Raw genomic sequence first — 17771 nt, 5'->3', positions numbered from 1 at the left:
AAACTATTCATGCATGTACAGGTGCTCTTCTGTGTCATGACATGTAGTAACTCAATAAAGTGGTCAAAGTGTTTCTTAGAAGAGATTTTGAACATCCTAATAATTACTAGACAAAACCATAACAGAATAGTTACAGCTAAAGTAACACAGTACTTATAAAAAAAGTACTAGGTTAGTGCTTTAAAACTTCACAGAGTTTACAGATTTTTGTAGTATAGAAACTATGACTAGGGCTGCAAAGCAATCTGTTCTGGGCACCCTAATTGGAAATCAGCTGCCAAAGCCAACATATTTTTGAGGAATTCTGTATCTTCTCTGCTTCATCTGTCTCATCAGTGAAATTATAGATACGATATTGATACCTCATTTTATTTTGGAACATACAGGGTGTGGTAATGTTGCCTCAGGTGACAGCCTTGGTGAAAAAGCAAATAGTTAGGGAACAGGTGGAATAATTAACTCGGTCTTTCTGTTTTCTACTCCAGCTGCAGTTTTCTTGATTGTAAAAAATGCAGCAGTAACATAATGCTATGTAATTTTCTTTAAAAATAATAATTCAATATTCTAAATATGTAAAAATGATTTTTATATGCATTTCTTGGTATGAGTTCTCACAGTTCTAAAGTACAAGTAGTTCAGATACATCAAGTTGGTGTATGATGTCCTAATATTCTGAGTAAATTGTGTCATATTTATCATCTCTCTGCACCTAAATTTCTTCAAAATGTACTTCTAGGCAGCTACAATGAGAATAAAGAAACTGGAAGAAAACATTGAAGCAGAGAGAGCAGCACATTTGGAATCCAAATTCAATTCAGAGGTCATCCAGGTAAACTTTTTGTTCAATATTTTGTAGAAGTTTACAGTAAAACAGTTGATGAAGTTGAAAAGATACCATCTTCCAAAAATGTTGAGACCACTTAATTGCTTCAGTGAAAACACTAGGTTTTTTTCTTAAAAGTGTCAAATTTGTAATAGCTAATATATAAAAGGAGAGAATAGAAAAATATCTGCTTTTGGGGCAACATCCAACTTGTCTATGAGTGAGAGTTTAATGCATTCTGAAACTTCAGTTCCAAATATAATTATTTAGAGTATATTTCAGCTTCAAACAGTTATGATATCTGCAGTTGCCAGTAAAGATTGATTATATGAAAAAAAGTAGTATATATACTCGAGTATTGAATCTTTGTATTATTAAACTGTATCACATAGAAATTGACCCAGTAGGCAATTATAGTTTATTTTAAAGAGCAAGTGAGAAAAAGCTAAATGTTGATTGCTTAGTAATCTCATACTAACAAGCCCTTCACAATGGACTTTTGAAAAACTAAGGGGAAAAAAAAGTAATTTTGGTATCTTTTTTAATTTTCTGAGTAACAAAAAAAAAAGTACTGCCATTCTTCTGTCAGTTATTTTCTATGATTTTTTTCTCTGTACAGGCACTTAAATTTTTTAAAGTGATGATTAAACTAGTAGAAAGGAAAGATTTAGTTTTCTTAATTTCCTCTGTCTACTTTTACAACATACAAGGGAACTGAGAAGGTAACATTACTTAAAGTTAGAGACTTATCTTTTATGTGTGAATGACTGGTAAGGTTTTCTTCCTTGCTCATATACATGAACAAACTTCAAGTGCGCTTTGTGCTGAGTGGAAGTGTAGCCTTTACTGTTAATCCCACACTTTAATGTCTGCTAAAAATTCCACCGCAAAGCTACAGTAATAACTGAAAAAGGAAAAATCCAGACACCACCAAAGGAGAATAAAAGGTGCTTTTTGTCAGCGTTCTGTTTGTCTCCATCTTGAACTGTATGTATTCATACATTTCTACATGTGTTCAATGCTTTCTGTTTATATACTTCTATATAGAAGTAATAGAGTCTAGTTACCTGTAAAGCAGAACAGAATATAGCATAGCACTAAAGATCATGATAATTTTTTTCTAACTTGCTTTAATTGCTTTCTTATCACTTGGTAGTTAAGAATTCAAGACCTTGAAGGAGCTTTGCAGGTGGAAAAAGCCAGCCAAGCAGAAGCCCTTTCAGATTTAGAAATGATCAAGAAAGAGTTCAAAGAGGTAGAAAAGGCATATGAGAGAGAAAAACACAATGCCCAAGAGAACATGGAAAAACTCAATGTGTAAGTTACCTTTTAAATGGATTGTAAAACGGCAGTAGACAACTTGAATAACACTTACAGTTTACCTTCTCTATAGACTTTTCAGTGGCTAGAAAACAAAACAATCTGATGCAATTTGACAGATCAAGCCAAGGTTCAGAATCTTCCATTTATAATAGGTCCATATCAGTAACCATACGTATTACGGGTAGGTAGAGAAAATAACTGATTTGTTATAAATTATTTGTCAAAGCAAAAATGTTGAAAATAATAGTTTTAATAGGGTCTTGTCTCTGTTAGTATTTGGGAGGAGTCTAGGAAAACATGTGTGGTAGGTTTAGGACAGTTGGGTTTTTTTTTCTGTGTACACTTACATTATTATGAAAACATTAGTTATCACTTCAGTGAGCTAGATGACTCTTTTAAGTCTTCTGTCTAGAAGTTTTGTATTACTTATGGTGGATAATCTTTCCTTTCACCTATGAATGATTGTGGAAAGTTTTAACTTGGTAATGAAAAATGAAAAAAGGTGTAGACAAAATTACTTGGAATGGATTCTTTTCCTGCTAAGCATAATCTGCTGTGTCTGTGGTAGCAGACAGTTTTTGGAAGAAGGTCTTTGTTAAATTCCCCAGGCAGATGTAGGATGAACTGTACTGAGTCTTCTTCCCTGGATTATTCTGTTATTAGTATGAATATGTTAGGAGAATCAAGGGATGATAACAGAGATAAAATGTAAACTAGACACATTTTTGATGGTGGCTTAAACATCAATTTAGGAATTTTCCAGACCATTAAAACTTTGCAAGTTTTATCATGAGGTCTCCTTTTAAATTTTAAATTAGTAATGTTAGTTAAAAATTGTGAAAACCCATAAGCAATAATTTTCCAGTTAAATCTTTGATCTCTTAAAGATACTCTTCTGTATTAGATTATTCAGACCAGCATAAGGATAATGATTAAATACTGAATTACAGTGCTGCTGCATTCAACAATGTTTTTTGTTTCTTATGAGAATCTTTTATCTAGATGTATGAAGCTGTTCCTTTGAGAATTGAAGGGTTTTGTGTTTAGGACCGTTCTGGTCCATGAAAATTGTGTTTTGGAAAAATAGGAAGAACAAAAACCTTATCCGCAAAAAAAAAAAAGAGTTGTTTTTTAGGAACTATATTTCTTTGACTGAAATTGCTGTAGAAAGTTCCTGAATACATGTATTGGTTGTGGATAAGACTAGGAAATACAGTTCTTAAAGTTATGGTATCAGTTGTATGAGGAACTTTGATATTAGTGCTTATAGAGAAGTAAGTATTTGAGTTACAAAAATGCAACAAGAACCTTAAGCAACCTTTCCTTTTTTCTCTAAACTGGATAACTGTTCAACAGTTCATTCCCAGGAAAGCAGATTTGTCGTATTTTGGGGTTTTTTTGGTACTAAAAAGAATTTGTGCCTACTTAAAGCATCTGTTCTGTGTGTTAATTGGATATCAGAGTAAACTTTGTCTAATATCTAAACAGTACTTTTCACTGTTTGCAGTCATCTGTTGATTCAGGCAATTATTCCTAGCATCTTCTGCCAACTGAATTTTTTGAAAACGATTATCTTTTGTGATTTCAGAGAATGCAAACGTTTCCATGAATGTTAAAACAGTTAAACAGCTGGTGGTTTTGTTAATAGAGCTTGAAGAAACAGAAACAGCCTGTCCTTAAAATTTTATTAGTCCAGACACCTAAATATCCAGAGCTCCACAGAAATAGGTAGTGAAGGTCAAGCTTTATCTCAGATGGATATCATATACTCAGTTCCCATGAGGTAATTACATGGGGTAGGCATGTACTGCCTCATCTGTTTTCTGTGCCTTTTTTATTCTTTGAAGCATACAAGTATTGGTAACATTGGTGAATATCAGTGATTGCTTTCACTGGATCCCTTCAGAGAGAATATAAGAGCCTTTGATCTACTTACCTTAGAAGGCTGTGGTCCTTCGACTCTAGACAATGTCAGGAGCTTGGCGTTTTCTTTTAGGCTATCATGTGGTATCCTAACATATTTTCCCTTTTTTCTGGAGGAGTCTCATGAGTTTGTGTTTAAGCCTTAGTCTTTGGAAAGTCTTGGAGATTTTAATTTGTTTTGCTAGAACACTTGTATATCTTTTTAGCTGGACTTGATGGATAAACAATACCGAAGTTTGAAGCTATACAAAGCTGTGAGAATTTATTTTCTCAGAAAAAGATGGTTGTAATAACAGAAACTAAGCAAATAGGCTTTTCTGGGTTGCATAATTTATTAATTACCTTAGAACCCAGTAGTACTATGTAAATTGGAAGCAACATGGGATTTGGGTCTCCATGTGAATTTACTTTTCTTGAAGAGTGAGAGCATGACATAGAATAAATTGGAACTGCTGTGTTTCTGAAAGCTTTGGGAGTAAAGCTACTTTGGGGAACTGAAACAGGCAAGTTCTGTCTCTTAAGAAGTAACCATTTACAGCTAAAAGAAGAAAATCAGTGATGCTGAAGCAGAAGCACGTAGGTATTTGGAGGACTGGTAAAGTAATCCTTAAGCTAAAAAGATATGTTGATCTATAAATCAAAAGTCAGGAAGTGACAATATTGATTCAAAAGTTTAAAAGTTGTAAAGAATTTTTGAGCCATTTGCATTACTTTCAGTTCTAGTGAGACAGAAGTGATAGGAGAAGAGACAAAGAAACGAGACACCTGGATGTTCCCACTGCTAAGAGTTACACCAATGAACAGTTCATTTCAAAAGGTATTGCAGGAGATCTGCAGTCCAACCTTCTACTCAGACCAGAATCACAGAATCATCTAGGTTGGAAAGGACCCTGGAGATCATCTAGTCCAACCGTTCACCTAGCACAGTTCCCACCTACAGCATATCCTTAAGCTCTAAATTGACCCTACTCTTAAACACCTCCAGGGATGGGGACTCCACCACCTCCCTGGGCAGCCCATTCCAATGCCCAAAAACAACAACCCCTTCTGGAAATAAATGTTTCCTAATATCTAGTCTAAACCTTCCCTGGTGCAACTTGAGACCATTCCCTCTTGTCCTATCACTTGATACTTCATTAAAGAGACTCATCCCCAGCTCTCTGCACCCTCCTTTCAGGTAGCTGTAGAGGGTGTTGAGGTCTCCCCTCAGCCTCCTCTTCTCCAGACTAAACACCCCCAGTTCCCTCAGCTGCTCCTCGTACAACCTGTGCTCCAGACCCTGCACCAGCTTCGTTGCCCTTCTCTGGACACGCTGGAGTCATTCAATGTCCTTTTTGGAGTGAGGGGCCCAAAACTGAACACAGGAATCGAGGTGCGGCCTCCCCAGTGCCAGTACAGGGGTCAGATCCCTTCCCTGTCCCTGCTGGCTACGCTATTGCTGACACAAGCCAGGATGCCATTGGCCTTCTTGGCCCCCTGGGCACACTGCTGGCTCCTGTTCATCGGGCTGTCAATCAACACCCCCAGGTCCCTGTCTGACTGGCAACTCTCCAGCCACTCCTCCCCAAGCCTGTAGTGCTGCTGGGGGTTGTTGTGGCCCAAGGGCAGCCCCCGGCATTTGGCCTTATTGAAACTCCTCCAGTTGGCTTCAGCTATGAGAGGAGATTGCTTAGGGCTTTATTCGGTTAGGTCTTGAAAACCTCCAAGAGTGGAGATGGCACAACCTCTCTGGGAACCTGTTCCACTGTTGACTGTCATTAAGGTGGAAAAAGTTTCTCCTTGTCTGAACCTCTTTGGATTTGATTTGTGACTGTATCTCTTGTCCTCTAGCCATACATTGCTGTGAAGTGACTGGCTGCATAATCTTGATAACCTCCTTTCAGATATTGGAGGACCTGTTACACACTGTGAGGTTATGTCTTGTCCAGCCTGAACGTAGCAAGTTCCATGAGTTTTACATGTGCTTTAGCCTCCGACCGTGTTTGCAGCCTTCCCCTGAGCTCACTTCAACATTTTACCTGTGTTACAAGGGAGATACGTGGTTGAAAACTGGTCATTATTCTAAATATGTGAAATGAGTGCCAAATAAAAGGTGATGAATCACTTCCGTTGGTCTTCCAGCTATGCTACTACTAATAGAGCCCAGGATGCTGTTAGCTATGTCTACTTGTATGCCGTGTTGCTATTACATGGCTAGTTGTTCCTCCTCCCTGTCTAGTTCTAGGGAATGGCACCCCTTCTCTTGAGTGTATCAATTGTGTTGTCTTGTGATGCCACTCAATTCACTGTTATCTACAAACTTAGTGAGACTGCACTCTTGGCGTAATCCAGGTGATGGATAAAGATGTTAAACAGATTCTAATACAAACTCCTACAGTATTTCACTTGTTACCAGCCACTGCCATCTGAGCTTTACCATCAAACCTTTTTATCAATGTTATAATTCACGTATCTAGACTGAAGTCCTAACTTGGCTATAAAAATACTGTGTGAGACAGTACCAAAAGCCAGGATAAAGTTGAGTTTTATTTAATCTACTTGATCTCCATTTGTCCAAAGATCTGATCATTTTATCATGGAATATAACGGGGGTTGGCCAGACATGATTTAGCCTTGGTAAATCCTGACTGGCTGTTCTCAATCACCTTTTTCTTTCATGACCCCAGAAATTTGTTCCAAGAGGACTTGCTTCATGACCCTCCTGGGACTGAAAGGAAGCTAACTGGTCTGTAGTTCCTTGGCTTGTCCTTTTCCCCTTTTACAAGTAGATGTATGACATTTGCCTTTCTCCATTTGTTAGGGACCTCCCCCAGTCTCTGTAACCTTTTGTCGATGCTAATGAACAGACTCACTGACGTTGTCCCTCTTTGCTAGAACCTTTTGAATGTAGGTGAGCTGGCCTCTTCAATTCCTGTGGATGGAGTTCTTACAAGTAATTTTGGACTCAGTCCTCACTTACTGCTAGCAGTTGTTCTCTTTGAGCCCTTTTACTGATAGGAGAAGCTTCAGAGACCTTGTCAGGGAAGACTGAGGCAAAAAAGGCCTTGAATGTGGTGACCTTCTCTGTGTCTGCTGTTGATAAATTACCTGGTCTGTGTAGAAGCAGGTCCATGTTTTATTTTCTAACTTAATGTAGTGGTAAAATCTCTTTCTTTGTTATGTGTTGCAGACTTCAATTCTAGGTTAGTTTTTTGGCTTTCCTGACACCATGCCTATATACTCAGCAGTCTTTCTAAATTCTTTCTTGTGTTCCTGTCCCTCCTTCTGTCTCCTGTATGCTATTGTTTGCCCTTGTTGCTTTCTCAAGAGTTGCCTGTTGAGCCATGCCAGGCTCTTTATGTTTTCCTCAGTACCAGGAGGACTAATATAGTACAAGGGCAGTTTGAAATTTTGGGAACAGTCTGCTGGTGGAAAAATTTGAAGTCATGCTATTCTGAGTAGAATATGGTCAAGTATGTGGAAGCTTTAGGAGCAAGCTTTGCACTCGAAATGAGGGTGGATTATGCAAGATGTGACATGGTCTTTCTGAAGACAGCTACTGTGTTAATTAAAATATGATGAATTCTGTTTATTGTGTATAATTTGGAGGCCATATCCAAATGTCCAAATGAATTTGACTGGAAGCCTAACACAAGCATAAGCAACTGAAAAGAACATAACATCTTCTTGAAAAGCCTTTCTTAGAAGGAATATCTAACTTTCTTCAGTTAAAAAAAAAAAAAAGCAGCTTCAGAAACCATATGATGTGCTAACCTGACATGTGCCATATCCACTGATTACCTTTAAAGGTGTATAGTATACTTGACAAAAGTATTTTTGATAAAAATACTCTAACGTTGAAACTTTCCAGATTAGAAAAAGACTGTTGCTCCATGAACAAGCAAATGAATGAGAAGATTGAGGAAAAGAAGAAAGTAATTAAAAACCTTTCTGAGAAATTAGAGAATAATGAAAAAACCTGCAGAGAATTACATGAGGAACTTGCAATGGTAAGCCAAAAAGCCTGTGGCATTCACTGTTTGGGTTTTTTTAAATGTGACTATGAACATAATGTGCATTTGCTGTGCTAAGCTGTGGAAGAATTCTCTGCCATTGTGTTACTCTGAGTTTACTTACGTTAGCTTCTGTAAAATGTGAGAAAATATAGCTAATACACTGAGGAAGGTTATTTGGAAATATATTTTAAGTGATATACCATGTATTTAACTGAAGAGGTACTTGCAGAAAACAATTATTTTTAAAGTATGACTGTGAGTAATGAGTAACTTGTGTTTGCATTCCTAGCAAAGAAGGCAATTTGTAGATACGGATTACTATTCCTTGTGGATAATGTCCTACCTTTCTACCCAAGTGTTTCTCTTCTAGCTTTCTTAGCTACCATTGTAGGCTTGTTCATTTCTATTCCACATACCATTTTGGTTTTAGTGCAAGTGTTTGACTGTAAAAATTGCTTGAAAGTTGCTTGTTTGAAGTTGACAAAGCAGAGGGATTTTTTTGTTTGTTTTGGTGTGGATTTGGCACGTTGGATGTCTTTTACTGGCTTATTTTCTGAAAGCTTTCTACTTTCATAAAACTAATTGGAGTGTTCCCACTGTCTCCACCCACTTCAACTTTGAATAACAATTTTGTTATCCTGTTGCATAGCAGCAGGGACGAAGCAAAGGTCTTCGGATATCTAGAAAACTTTCCTTCCACTGTATATTTGCAATTTTCAAGTTCCACTGCATTTGCAGCATTTCTATACTTAGCCAGTGTAAACTTTTTTTGGTACTGGCTTGCAAGTGTCTCCTCTTTCTCTCTTTTGGAGCTGTGAGTATCATATGTAAATGTGGTCTGTTCCCTGCTGCTAATCAGTGAGCACGAGCAGAAACCTGCATCAGAGGATCTTCAGACTTGCTGATGTCTTCTGTTCAGTTGATGGAATTATTTCATACACTTTTTTAGTGTTATCCATTTCCCAGACAGATTGCTAACTAATAAATTGAAGAAAAATCAAATGAAAAACCCCTCTTCCCTTTGGGAGAATCACAGCTTCTTCCATGCAAACATGTATTAAAAGGCATTTGCTGGCTTAGTTAACCTGAAAAAGTAATCTTATCAGGCACAAAAAGAATATGAAGAGACAAAATCAACTGTCTCGCCTAACTACAGTCAGTAGTGATTGCTATTTATTAATATAAAATCCAATTTTAAGCTGAAAAATTTCCACTAGGAACCTTGAGTACTTGCTAGCTATCGCTGTGATGAGTTTTTGTTTTGTGTTCCTTAGTAAAATATATTTTATACTTGATAAGAATTCAGGACAAAATTCTTTTCATGACCAAGGTTTCTGGTAGTGGCAACAGTATTAAATGGCATACTCAAAATGAACGTTACATTGCTGAAAGCTAAAAAGCAGAATAGATTGTCTCAGTTAAAAGAACTGTCTTATTCATTGAGTCGGTTGTTTTAATTGTTATACTGGACTGATTTCAAACCACAAGACTGTCTTGAACAGGTAATAAAAATACTAATTTTCTGAGGAGTTCTATTAGTGGTCCCCTATGGGATTAGATTTTTATCACCTTGGATGGCTTTGTATTTTTCCTGAAGACTTTTGTATTTGTTTGGGAAGCAGAAGTGCCTGTGTGTGGTCTTGTTTACTCAGTCTGGACAGCTTTTTGTTATTTTTCTTCCCAAAATGAAAAAGTGGCAGACTCTAGCAGAAACTAAGTATAGATAGCATTTAATATACTGTTATTAGGCTTCCATATACCAAAACTGTGTGAAAATGTCAGTGTGTTCTTTTCCCTTCATTTCCCCCTCCTGCTGTCTCGATCTATTCATTACTTTCTTATATTTTATGCTATTGTTAGACATCCTGAATATATCCTTTTCACTCCAGTTTGATAGTAGTATATTGGTTTCTCACTCTACTGCTAAAAAACAAGCTAATGTTTTTGTTTGTAAAATATTTTGGAAATATAACCAAACCAGTCAAGGCTCTTTAAAAACATAGAAGCAGACTTATGCAGGGACAAAATATATTCTTTGGAAACTTTATATGAAAAAGAACATTTTTTTTATGGCTCTATTGAATGTATAGTAAAGTAGTTATGCTGCTTTTAATTTTAAATATCAGCATGTGGCAGAAGTTTGCCAGAAATTTGCATGGATCAAATGTGATAGGATCTGTTGGTATCAAAGAAAACTGCTTATGAATGTTCAGCATGAGCAGGGTCTCAAGATATCCATTATGTTTTTCTGAGGAAATTGGTCTCAAGCTTGTCATTATTTCCACCTAGGGTTTTAAGAAATTTTTAGTTTGAAGAATAGGAATTTGGAAGAATAGTCATTGTGATTCAAATCTTGTTTTAAACTAAAAAAGCCCTACCTGTATTCCTGCCCCATGAAAAAGAGTAAGAGGTGCCTCTAATAGTTTTAAAAGTTACTTAGGATATTTCCATTTCTGTCACCTAGTAGTGTATGGTCTGGACAAGTGGGAGATGTTGAACCTTTATTTTATGAGAAATATACATTGAAATTTGGGTAACTTGCCAATTCATCAGAATGCATATTAGGAAATTGAAGTAATTAAAGATAAGTGTGTTTTAGTATAAAGTCATTTAATTTGAAAGAACTGTGTATTCATTTCTTTCCCTTTGTATAGATACTATCAGGAGTAGCACAGTTAGTGTATAATAATAGATTATACCCCAAGTTTGTCTTTTTCCATGTGGCATATAATTCTTGTAGCTATGCATGTAGTCATGCACTGTATGCATCTCATCTGTCTGTAATAGCCTTGCAGGTTATCGTAAACTGAATGTCAGAACAGAAGTGTTTGAGACTCTAGTTCCTGAACATAGGCATTAACTACTGTTCTTTAACAGGAATATCGTAAGTATTGACTGAACAGTGAAACACCCTGAGGATTATGATTCTGTTCTACAAATTCTATGGAATAGAATCTAGTACTCAGTGGCAAACTTGTAAATCTCATCTAGACAATATATTGTGAACAGAGCTTTTTCTTTCAATTTAAAAAAAACCCCAATACATGGTCTCCATTAGTTTTGTGCTAATGATTGTTAAATGTTATGTTAGCTCGATTTTTGTTTTGCGTGTCTTAACTGGGTGGAGAGTTCCTACCCAGATACTACTCTGTTAATATACTAATTTAAGAAGATCAGTCAGTCTGAAGCATATGCCTAAATGATCTTCTATGAAGAAACCAATTTTTAAATTTATTCTGGAAATGGAGAGGTCACTCAAGCTGTGATGTCCAATTGTTTGAAGACAGGTATCTAAAAAATGCTATTAAAGTTGCCAGTTCTTGAAAAATTGACTGAAAAAACCTAAACCCAAAAAACCAAACAAGATACTTAATAATCTCTCGCACCAAAAGGTTGTTACAAATCTGTCTTTATGGGACTAGAATAGTTCTGTATAAAGCTTGAGCATTTTTTATTAATTTCATTTCAGATGGTTAAAACTGAGACACTGAATTTCTTGAGAAATTGCATTTAATTTACACATGGCTAGACACTTTTTAAAGACTCCTCTCTAGGCTTTGGAAAAGTCTAGCTAATACAAGAAAATAAAGAAACTCTATTAAGTATTCAATAGCTAGATAACGAGCAAAAATAAATAGTAGCCTAAGGAGGAAGATTGTGAGTGAGAGTTATGTTTTGGTTTTTGTCCTGCATGGATTTATTATGCTTGGTTGCTTAAAATTTGTGCCACTACTGTGCTATACAGAACATCACTTAAGGTTTTCTTTAACTGTGGAGCAGTCATTTGGAGCCTCTTTCTATAAAAGCTTTAATTTTGTTCCCCCAAAGTCACACCTGGTAAACATCATGATGCTTTTGTAAAGAATTTACTCAGGTGGTTTTCAAGAAGTATCTCAACATACTGCTTTCTAGTGGCTATGTGGATAGTTCTGGCTTTGACATTTGCTTTGCCATCACCAGTTGGGATTTGGAGTGTAGACTGAGTGGGTGAATTAGTCCACACGTAAGAAAGCGACTCAGGAAAATCCCTGTACTGTAAACAAGGTAGAGAAAATTCTTGGAATAATGGCAGTTCATTGCAGGACTACATAATAGTGCTGAGGTTTCAATAAATTAATTCTGAAAAGGCCTCAAACTCTTGACTGCGTGTTTATTTTTCAGATGTTATTGAACTTGATACAGATTAATATTTGCAGCATCAGGTTATGTGGGCTATTCTGGAAATGTCTGTAGAGTTTGCATTTATTTTATTCAACAGTGGGTTTTGGAAAATGTTGAAAAATCAAGGGGACTTCATTTCTGTTCTGGAACAGGTGATGGAATGATTGAATAGTTGTAGTTCAGGAAAATATCTTTGCAACCAAGGCAGTAGGGGGTTGTCAAGATATATACAAATGCCCTACTTCTGGAGGATTAGCATAATTCCAAAGTGAGTGGAATGTTTTTTTGCAAGTAGTAGGTTTTTGCAATAATTACGGTTATCCTTACAGATAAGGATACAGATAATTTGGAAAAAGATTTTATCCTGATTGGAGCATGTGGTATTTGTAATGAAAAATACTTAGCTTCTACTTAATTTCTTTAAAAGTGTGGTTGTGTTTTAAAATTGAGTAAACATGTTGCCAAACACATTTTTCTACCAAAAATTCTTTTGTCTGTAAGAGATCTTTTCTGGTAATCAGAGCCTTCTTAACGATATGAAGTTTGACTTGGAGAAGCATTGTATATGCTACAATTCAGTATATATTCTAGGTTCAGAAAGCATTTCTGAAGACTTCACTCCCATATTGTTTGGTTTCTAGCCTCCTATTCTGAATATTTTGTGAGGGAGGGAACTGTGTCTGGAGGGAGTATAGGAAATGTTCCTAATATATTTTGAGAATTTTAAATTCTGAAGTGTTCATGTTAACTTCACAAGAAGACTTTACCACTGATCTCAGGGACATGGGATTCCGGAAAGCAGGTTCTACCAGTGAAGACTGAGGCAGAGGCATTGAGAAGGCCTTTTCTGCATTGTAGTCACCAGATTCCTTGCTCCATTCAGCAGTGGGCCCACATTTTGCCTAGTCTTCCTTCTGCTGCTAATGTACTTCAGGAAGCCTTTCGTGTTGCTGTTCCTTTCCCTTGCCAGATTGAACTTTACATGCATTTTGGCTTTCCTAAGCATATCCCTTCATGCCTGGACAGCCTCTATATTTCTTCCACGACACCTATGCCTGTTTCTACCTCCTTTATGCTTACTTGATGTTTGAACTTAGGAGCTCCTTGTGTAGCTATACAAAGCTCCTGCCGCCTTTGATTTTCAGGGTCATTTTCCAGGTCAACAATGATCCATCCCTATGTGCAGGAACTCAAGCAAAGTTAGCAGAAGGCTTATTTTACAAGTGTTCTTTCACCTGTTTCTACTAATGTGGTCTTGGAAGTGAACTCTCAAGGCTTTACTTTGTCACCTGATTTCCCTTCTGAAGTAACCTAAGGAACACTCACACTGGTACCTTTGCAGTAGTTCTACAGGAATAGCATCCCCTAACACAAATATGATGATGGGAGTTGCTGAGAGTAAAGTAATCTCATCTTCTGAATAGTTGGGGTCTGGCAGAAGGTATCTTTCATCAGCTGCAATTGATTAGGTTTGATTTCTACACTTGTAGACTCCATTTTCCTTTTCAAAGTAAAGAGTTATGTATACTTTCTGTGTTTGTTCAGACTGAAGAAAACTCAGGAGGTTACAGCTACTGATATGAACTAGCAAACAGGTGCTTATGGAGAAGATGGAGCTACACTCTCCTTAGAACTGTGCAGTGAAAGTATAAGAGAAAACAAGTTTTAGAAGGGGAGATTCTAATTACCTGTAAGGGGAAAAAACCCCTACTTCACAGTGAGGATTGAGATACTGGACCATGTTGCCTGCAGGGGTTGTTGAAACTCCATCCTTGACAAAACTTGGCTGGACAAGGCTCTGAGCAACGTAACCTGACTTCAAGCATGGCCCTGATTTGAGTGGGGAGTGGGACCAGATGACCTCTAGAGATCCTGTCAGCTTAAATTACTCTATGATTTTACGAGGCTACACAATCTTATTAGATACCTGTCAGTGAGACATAAGAAATTAGATCGATATGTTGAGACCCTTCTGGACTCTTAACCTGTGCCTGGATTTCCAGCACTGTAGTTTACAGTATTTTTCTTCAATTTCTGATAATGGGGACAGTGATTGAAAATGGGGAAGAATTGAAAGGAAAGATACTAAATACTTAGCAGCTGAAGTGTAGAGAAAGTGGCTAGTCTAAGGAATTTCCCTTTCATCTTTATTGCTGTTAAAAAACAGACTGAAACTGGCTTAGGGAGAGTAGATGCAGTTCACAAACACTCTGTGCTGAGAAGTGGAGGCCGAACAAACTGGAATATACAGACTAAATTGTGGTAAATTAACTAAACCAAATGAAAAAATTGGATGAGGAGATAGAAAAAATTCTCACATTTGACTTTTCCATGGGAAAATGTTTTTTGGGGAAGATTTAGTCTGACCTTGTCTGTACTGGAGTGGTTTATATAAAAAGAGTATTTATTTTATTGTGATGCTGATCATATTTATGTATTTTCTTATTTGTAATACATGAGGTCTTTGAGATATATCAGTACATGAGAGTAAATTATTTTAATGTGTTTGCATCCCATAAAATATTTTTACTGGAGCTCAGAAATTTCAAGTTCTATTTATATAGATAATTTTATAGAGTAAGAATAAAAACTTGGTTATTTTTGAATATATAGAAGTGGTTTGGAAATTCTGTATGAAATGCAGTACAAACTCTCACATAAGGAAGGGCGTGTAAATGCTACAGGGGACCTAACATTGAAATACACATATGAATAATATATTAGTTGATGTACAGTACATATAATTAAAATTGAAAGAGTAAAGCAAATTTATAAAATATTTAAACTGAATAGTGAAGAACACTGCAGAGAATTAAATGCATTTCTTGGGCTTTTTTTTTTTAGTCTGACAGTTATATGCTACCAGTATGTAGCAGTTTTCCTGGGGAGAATGTTTTCCACGCTTGAGAAATTGACTGGATCCTTACACATGCAGTGAAGCATAACTAAAGCAATAGTTTATAGATATGATAGAAAACAGTAGGATTTTTCTCAATACAAAAAATGGTAGGCTTCCATCACCAAGTATAACAGGCATTAGAATTTAGAATAGTAGTAAGTTGAGTAATTAGATGTAATGAGACATCTTTGAGCATAATCTTTGCCGTAAGAAAACTGAAGTTATTTAAATCCAGTTTCCTCTTGATTTTGGGGAGGAGGTGTTGCTGAGGGTTTGGGTTTGGTGTTTTAGTTTGGTTTGTTTTTTTTTTTTCCCTGAAATGCTGAGATGTGTTACTTTTTGTCAGCTTCTAGAATTGTAAATTTTTTTGAGAAGTCAGAACTATTATACATATGTCCAAGAGGACCTTGGTCTTGTTTGGAATTACAGATGCATGTATTTGAAAATTGCAAGTTCTACTACCAGATATAAATTGAAGGAACAATTTGATACAGTATTTCTGTTGTTGTGATTAAAAAAAATCTTTAATACCTTTTTGCTCTCAGAATAAAGCCAGTGTCTTGATTAGAACAATAGGCTGCTGCACTTAGTGAACAGCTTTTTTAAAAGAAAATTCAGTGACAGGGTCTGAAGGACTCCGTTGGTTTATATTCCATGTGTAAGGAGGAGTTTTTGATATTGAAGATAATAATATCAAGCATGGAAGATACTAACAATTAAAGTAGGCAGGTTTGCAATGAGAATAGGTGTGGGATTTGACTGAGTGCCAAATCATGAATTTCTAGCCTGTCTGCCAGTAGTTTGGTGTCTTTCTGGATGCCCTTGTAGGGTGTAACAATAGATTTCACTGCTTGTATAGATGGGCAGCAGTTAATTAATGTTTATTAAGATATTTTTTAAAGCAGAAGACAAGTTTTTCTTTTGATTACATGAAGCCTTTAGTTCTATTTTAACTGTGTTTCAGGATTCTGTGTTACTTATTTGTGATGTCATATTAGGTCTTTTGGCGCAGGAAAAGGAGTAATAAATATATCAGGAATTTACATTAAAAGGGAACAAAAATACCATTGTGATCTATATTTCTTTTGTTTACTATTTTAATAGGTTTCTTTTCCCCCCCCCTCTTGTCTTGTCTGTATCTCCTGTCAAATAAAGGCCAAGAAACACCAGGTCTTTCTAACAGAGACGTATGAAAACAACATGAGAGAGCTGGAATTACTCTTGGACAGCTTTGCTATGTCAGGGCAGCGGACAGCAGGTTAGTTGAAGGTATAAAATGACAGATGCATCTGTCAATGTTCCAAAGTCACTACATTGTGGGAATTCTGCAGATGCCTCTTGCATTCCCTCTTCTCAACATGCTTTGATTTGATGACATGATAAGAGCAGTTCTCACAGCAGTCAAATGGCCTTGCTAGCTGAGAAAGGGTGACGGAATGTGGACCTGCTGTTGTCAGCCCAGAGCTTGATTTACAAATGCTGGGGTATATATGATCGGTCAGAAAAGGGCTCACTTGCTGTGCTCTAAATCCAACTGAGAAAAAAGTCCTTACAGTATACCTGCAAAGGGAACAGATGTTTTGCCTGAACTGAGCCAAATTCTGAGGCAACCTTCAGCAACTTAAAGGTCATATATTCAAAAAGGTTGTGTAGGACATATGATATAACACAATACTTTTTACTGTTGATGGTGGACTAGTACTGTCTTGCATTCATTTGATCTAATATAGAACAAATATTTCTCTGTTTTCATTAAAATTGTCTGTAGTCACTGTGCTACTTAGCTTTATATTTGGTTACTGTATCAAACTCAAAAAACTGCTGCTTGCTAAAACATTGGAAATGGTGGGTAACATAAACAAGCTGAACTTCAACATAATAGCTAGTAATTTTTTAAAAGGTGAAAGTAGTACACTTTTAAAAATATACATTTAAAAGCAACTATATAAGTTTTCTCTGTATGGTTCCTGTTAAAAAATCACATACTAGATGCAAAATGCTTGCAACTTACAGTGTAAATAAACTGAAAGAAAACAGGCAAAATATTGCTTGAAGAGCAGATGTGTTCTTTTTATGTAAATTGTGGTGATATGTTTCTGTATTTTTTAGCAACAGTAGACATAAATGCATGTATAACACCTTTAAATGAAGAGCATTTTTTTGTATCGTCACAAAACAATATTTTTTTTAGGGCCTAGTACTGTTAAAATAGAATAAAGGAACTTTGTGAGATTTCTGTTGTCCTTAAAACCCTAGCCTTGAACCTGTGATGCATTGATTTCTTCACATGGGCTATATGATTTTTTATTTGGGAACTGGTATCAGTTTTATTCTGTAATTATAAATGTAATTCCTGTGGGTAATAACTGTAGGTTTACTGTAGATATGTCAGACTGAAAAGCTCTTCAAAACTGTATGTTTTCCTGAACTGTATGTTTTCCTCAATCTTGCAAAGTTCCATATGCCCAGAGGGCTTCAGCAGTTCTGGGGGGAGCTGGATGCTGCTGCCAAAGTACAGTTTCTGAAGCAGTAAGGTTGGATAGGTTTTCTGTTCTCCCTAGTGGTAAACCTTGCAGAGAACAGCTTTGACCTGTCTATAATATTAGGCATTCGGTAATGCTAAGTTCAGTATTAATTTGTTTTGTTC

At 36.4% G+C, this 17771-nt stretch overlaps 1 protein-coding gene across 8 annotated transcripts in view; it reads left to right on the top strand.

Annotated features, from left to right (window-relative positions):
* Positions 1–17771, top strand: part of CCDC171 (coiled-coil domain containing 171) — a 147977-nt gene that overhangs the window by 26789 nt on the left and 103417 nt on the right. For 7 of the 8 annotated variants that reach the window (XM_026866311.1, XM_026866313.1, XM_026866310.1 and 4 more), the window contains 4 exons: positions 737–829; positions 1980–2140; positions 7920–8058; positions 16280–16382. In XM_026866311.1, coding sequence (XP_026722112.1) covers positions 737–829; positions 1980–2140; positions 7920–8058; positions 16280–16382 — 496 coding nt within the window. The remainder of the gene's footprint in view (positions 1–736; positions 830–1979; positions 2141–7919; positions 8059–16279; positions 16383–17771) is intronic. The other variant, XM_026866312.1, reaches the window with a different exon arrangement.

This window comes from Athene cunicularia (genome assembly GCF_003259725.1).
Source record: "Athene cunicularia isolate RWA chromosome Z unlocalized genomic scaffold, athCun1 chrZ_part2, whole genome shotgun sequence".
In the NCBI taxonomy this organism is placed as follows: domain Eukaryota; kingdom Metazoa; phylum Chordata; class Aves; order Strigiformes; family Strigidae; genus Athene; species Athene cunicularia.
This window is presented reverse-complemented; position numbering and strand designations above follow the sequence as displayed.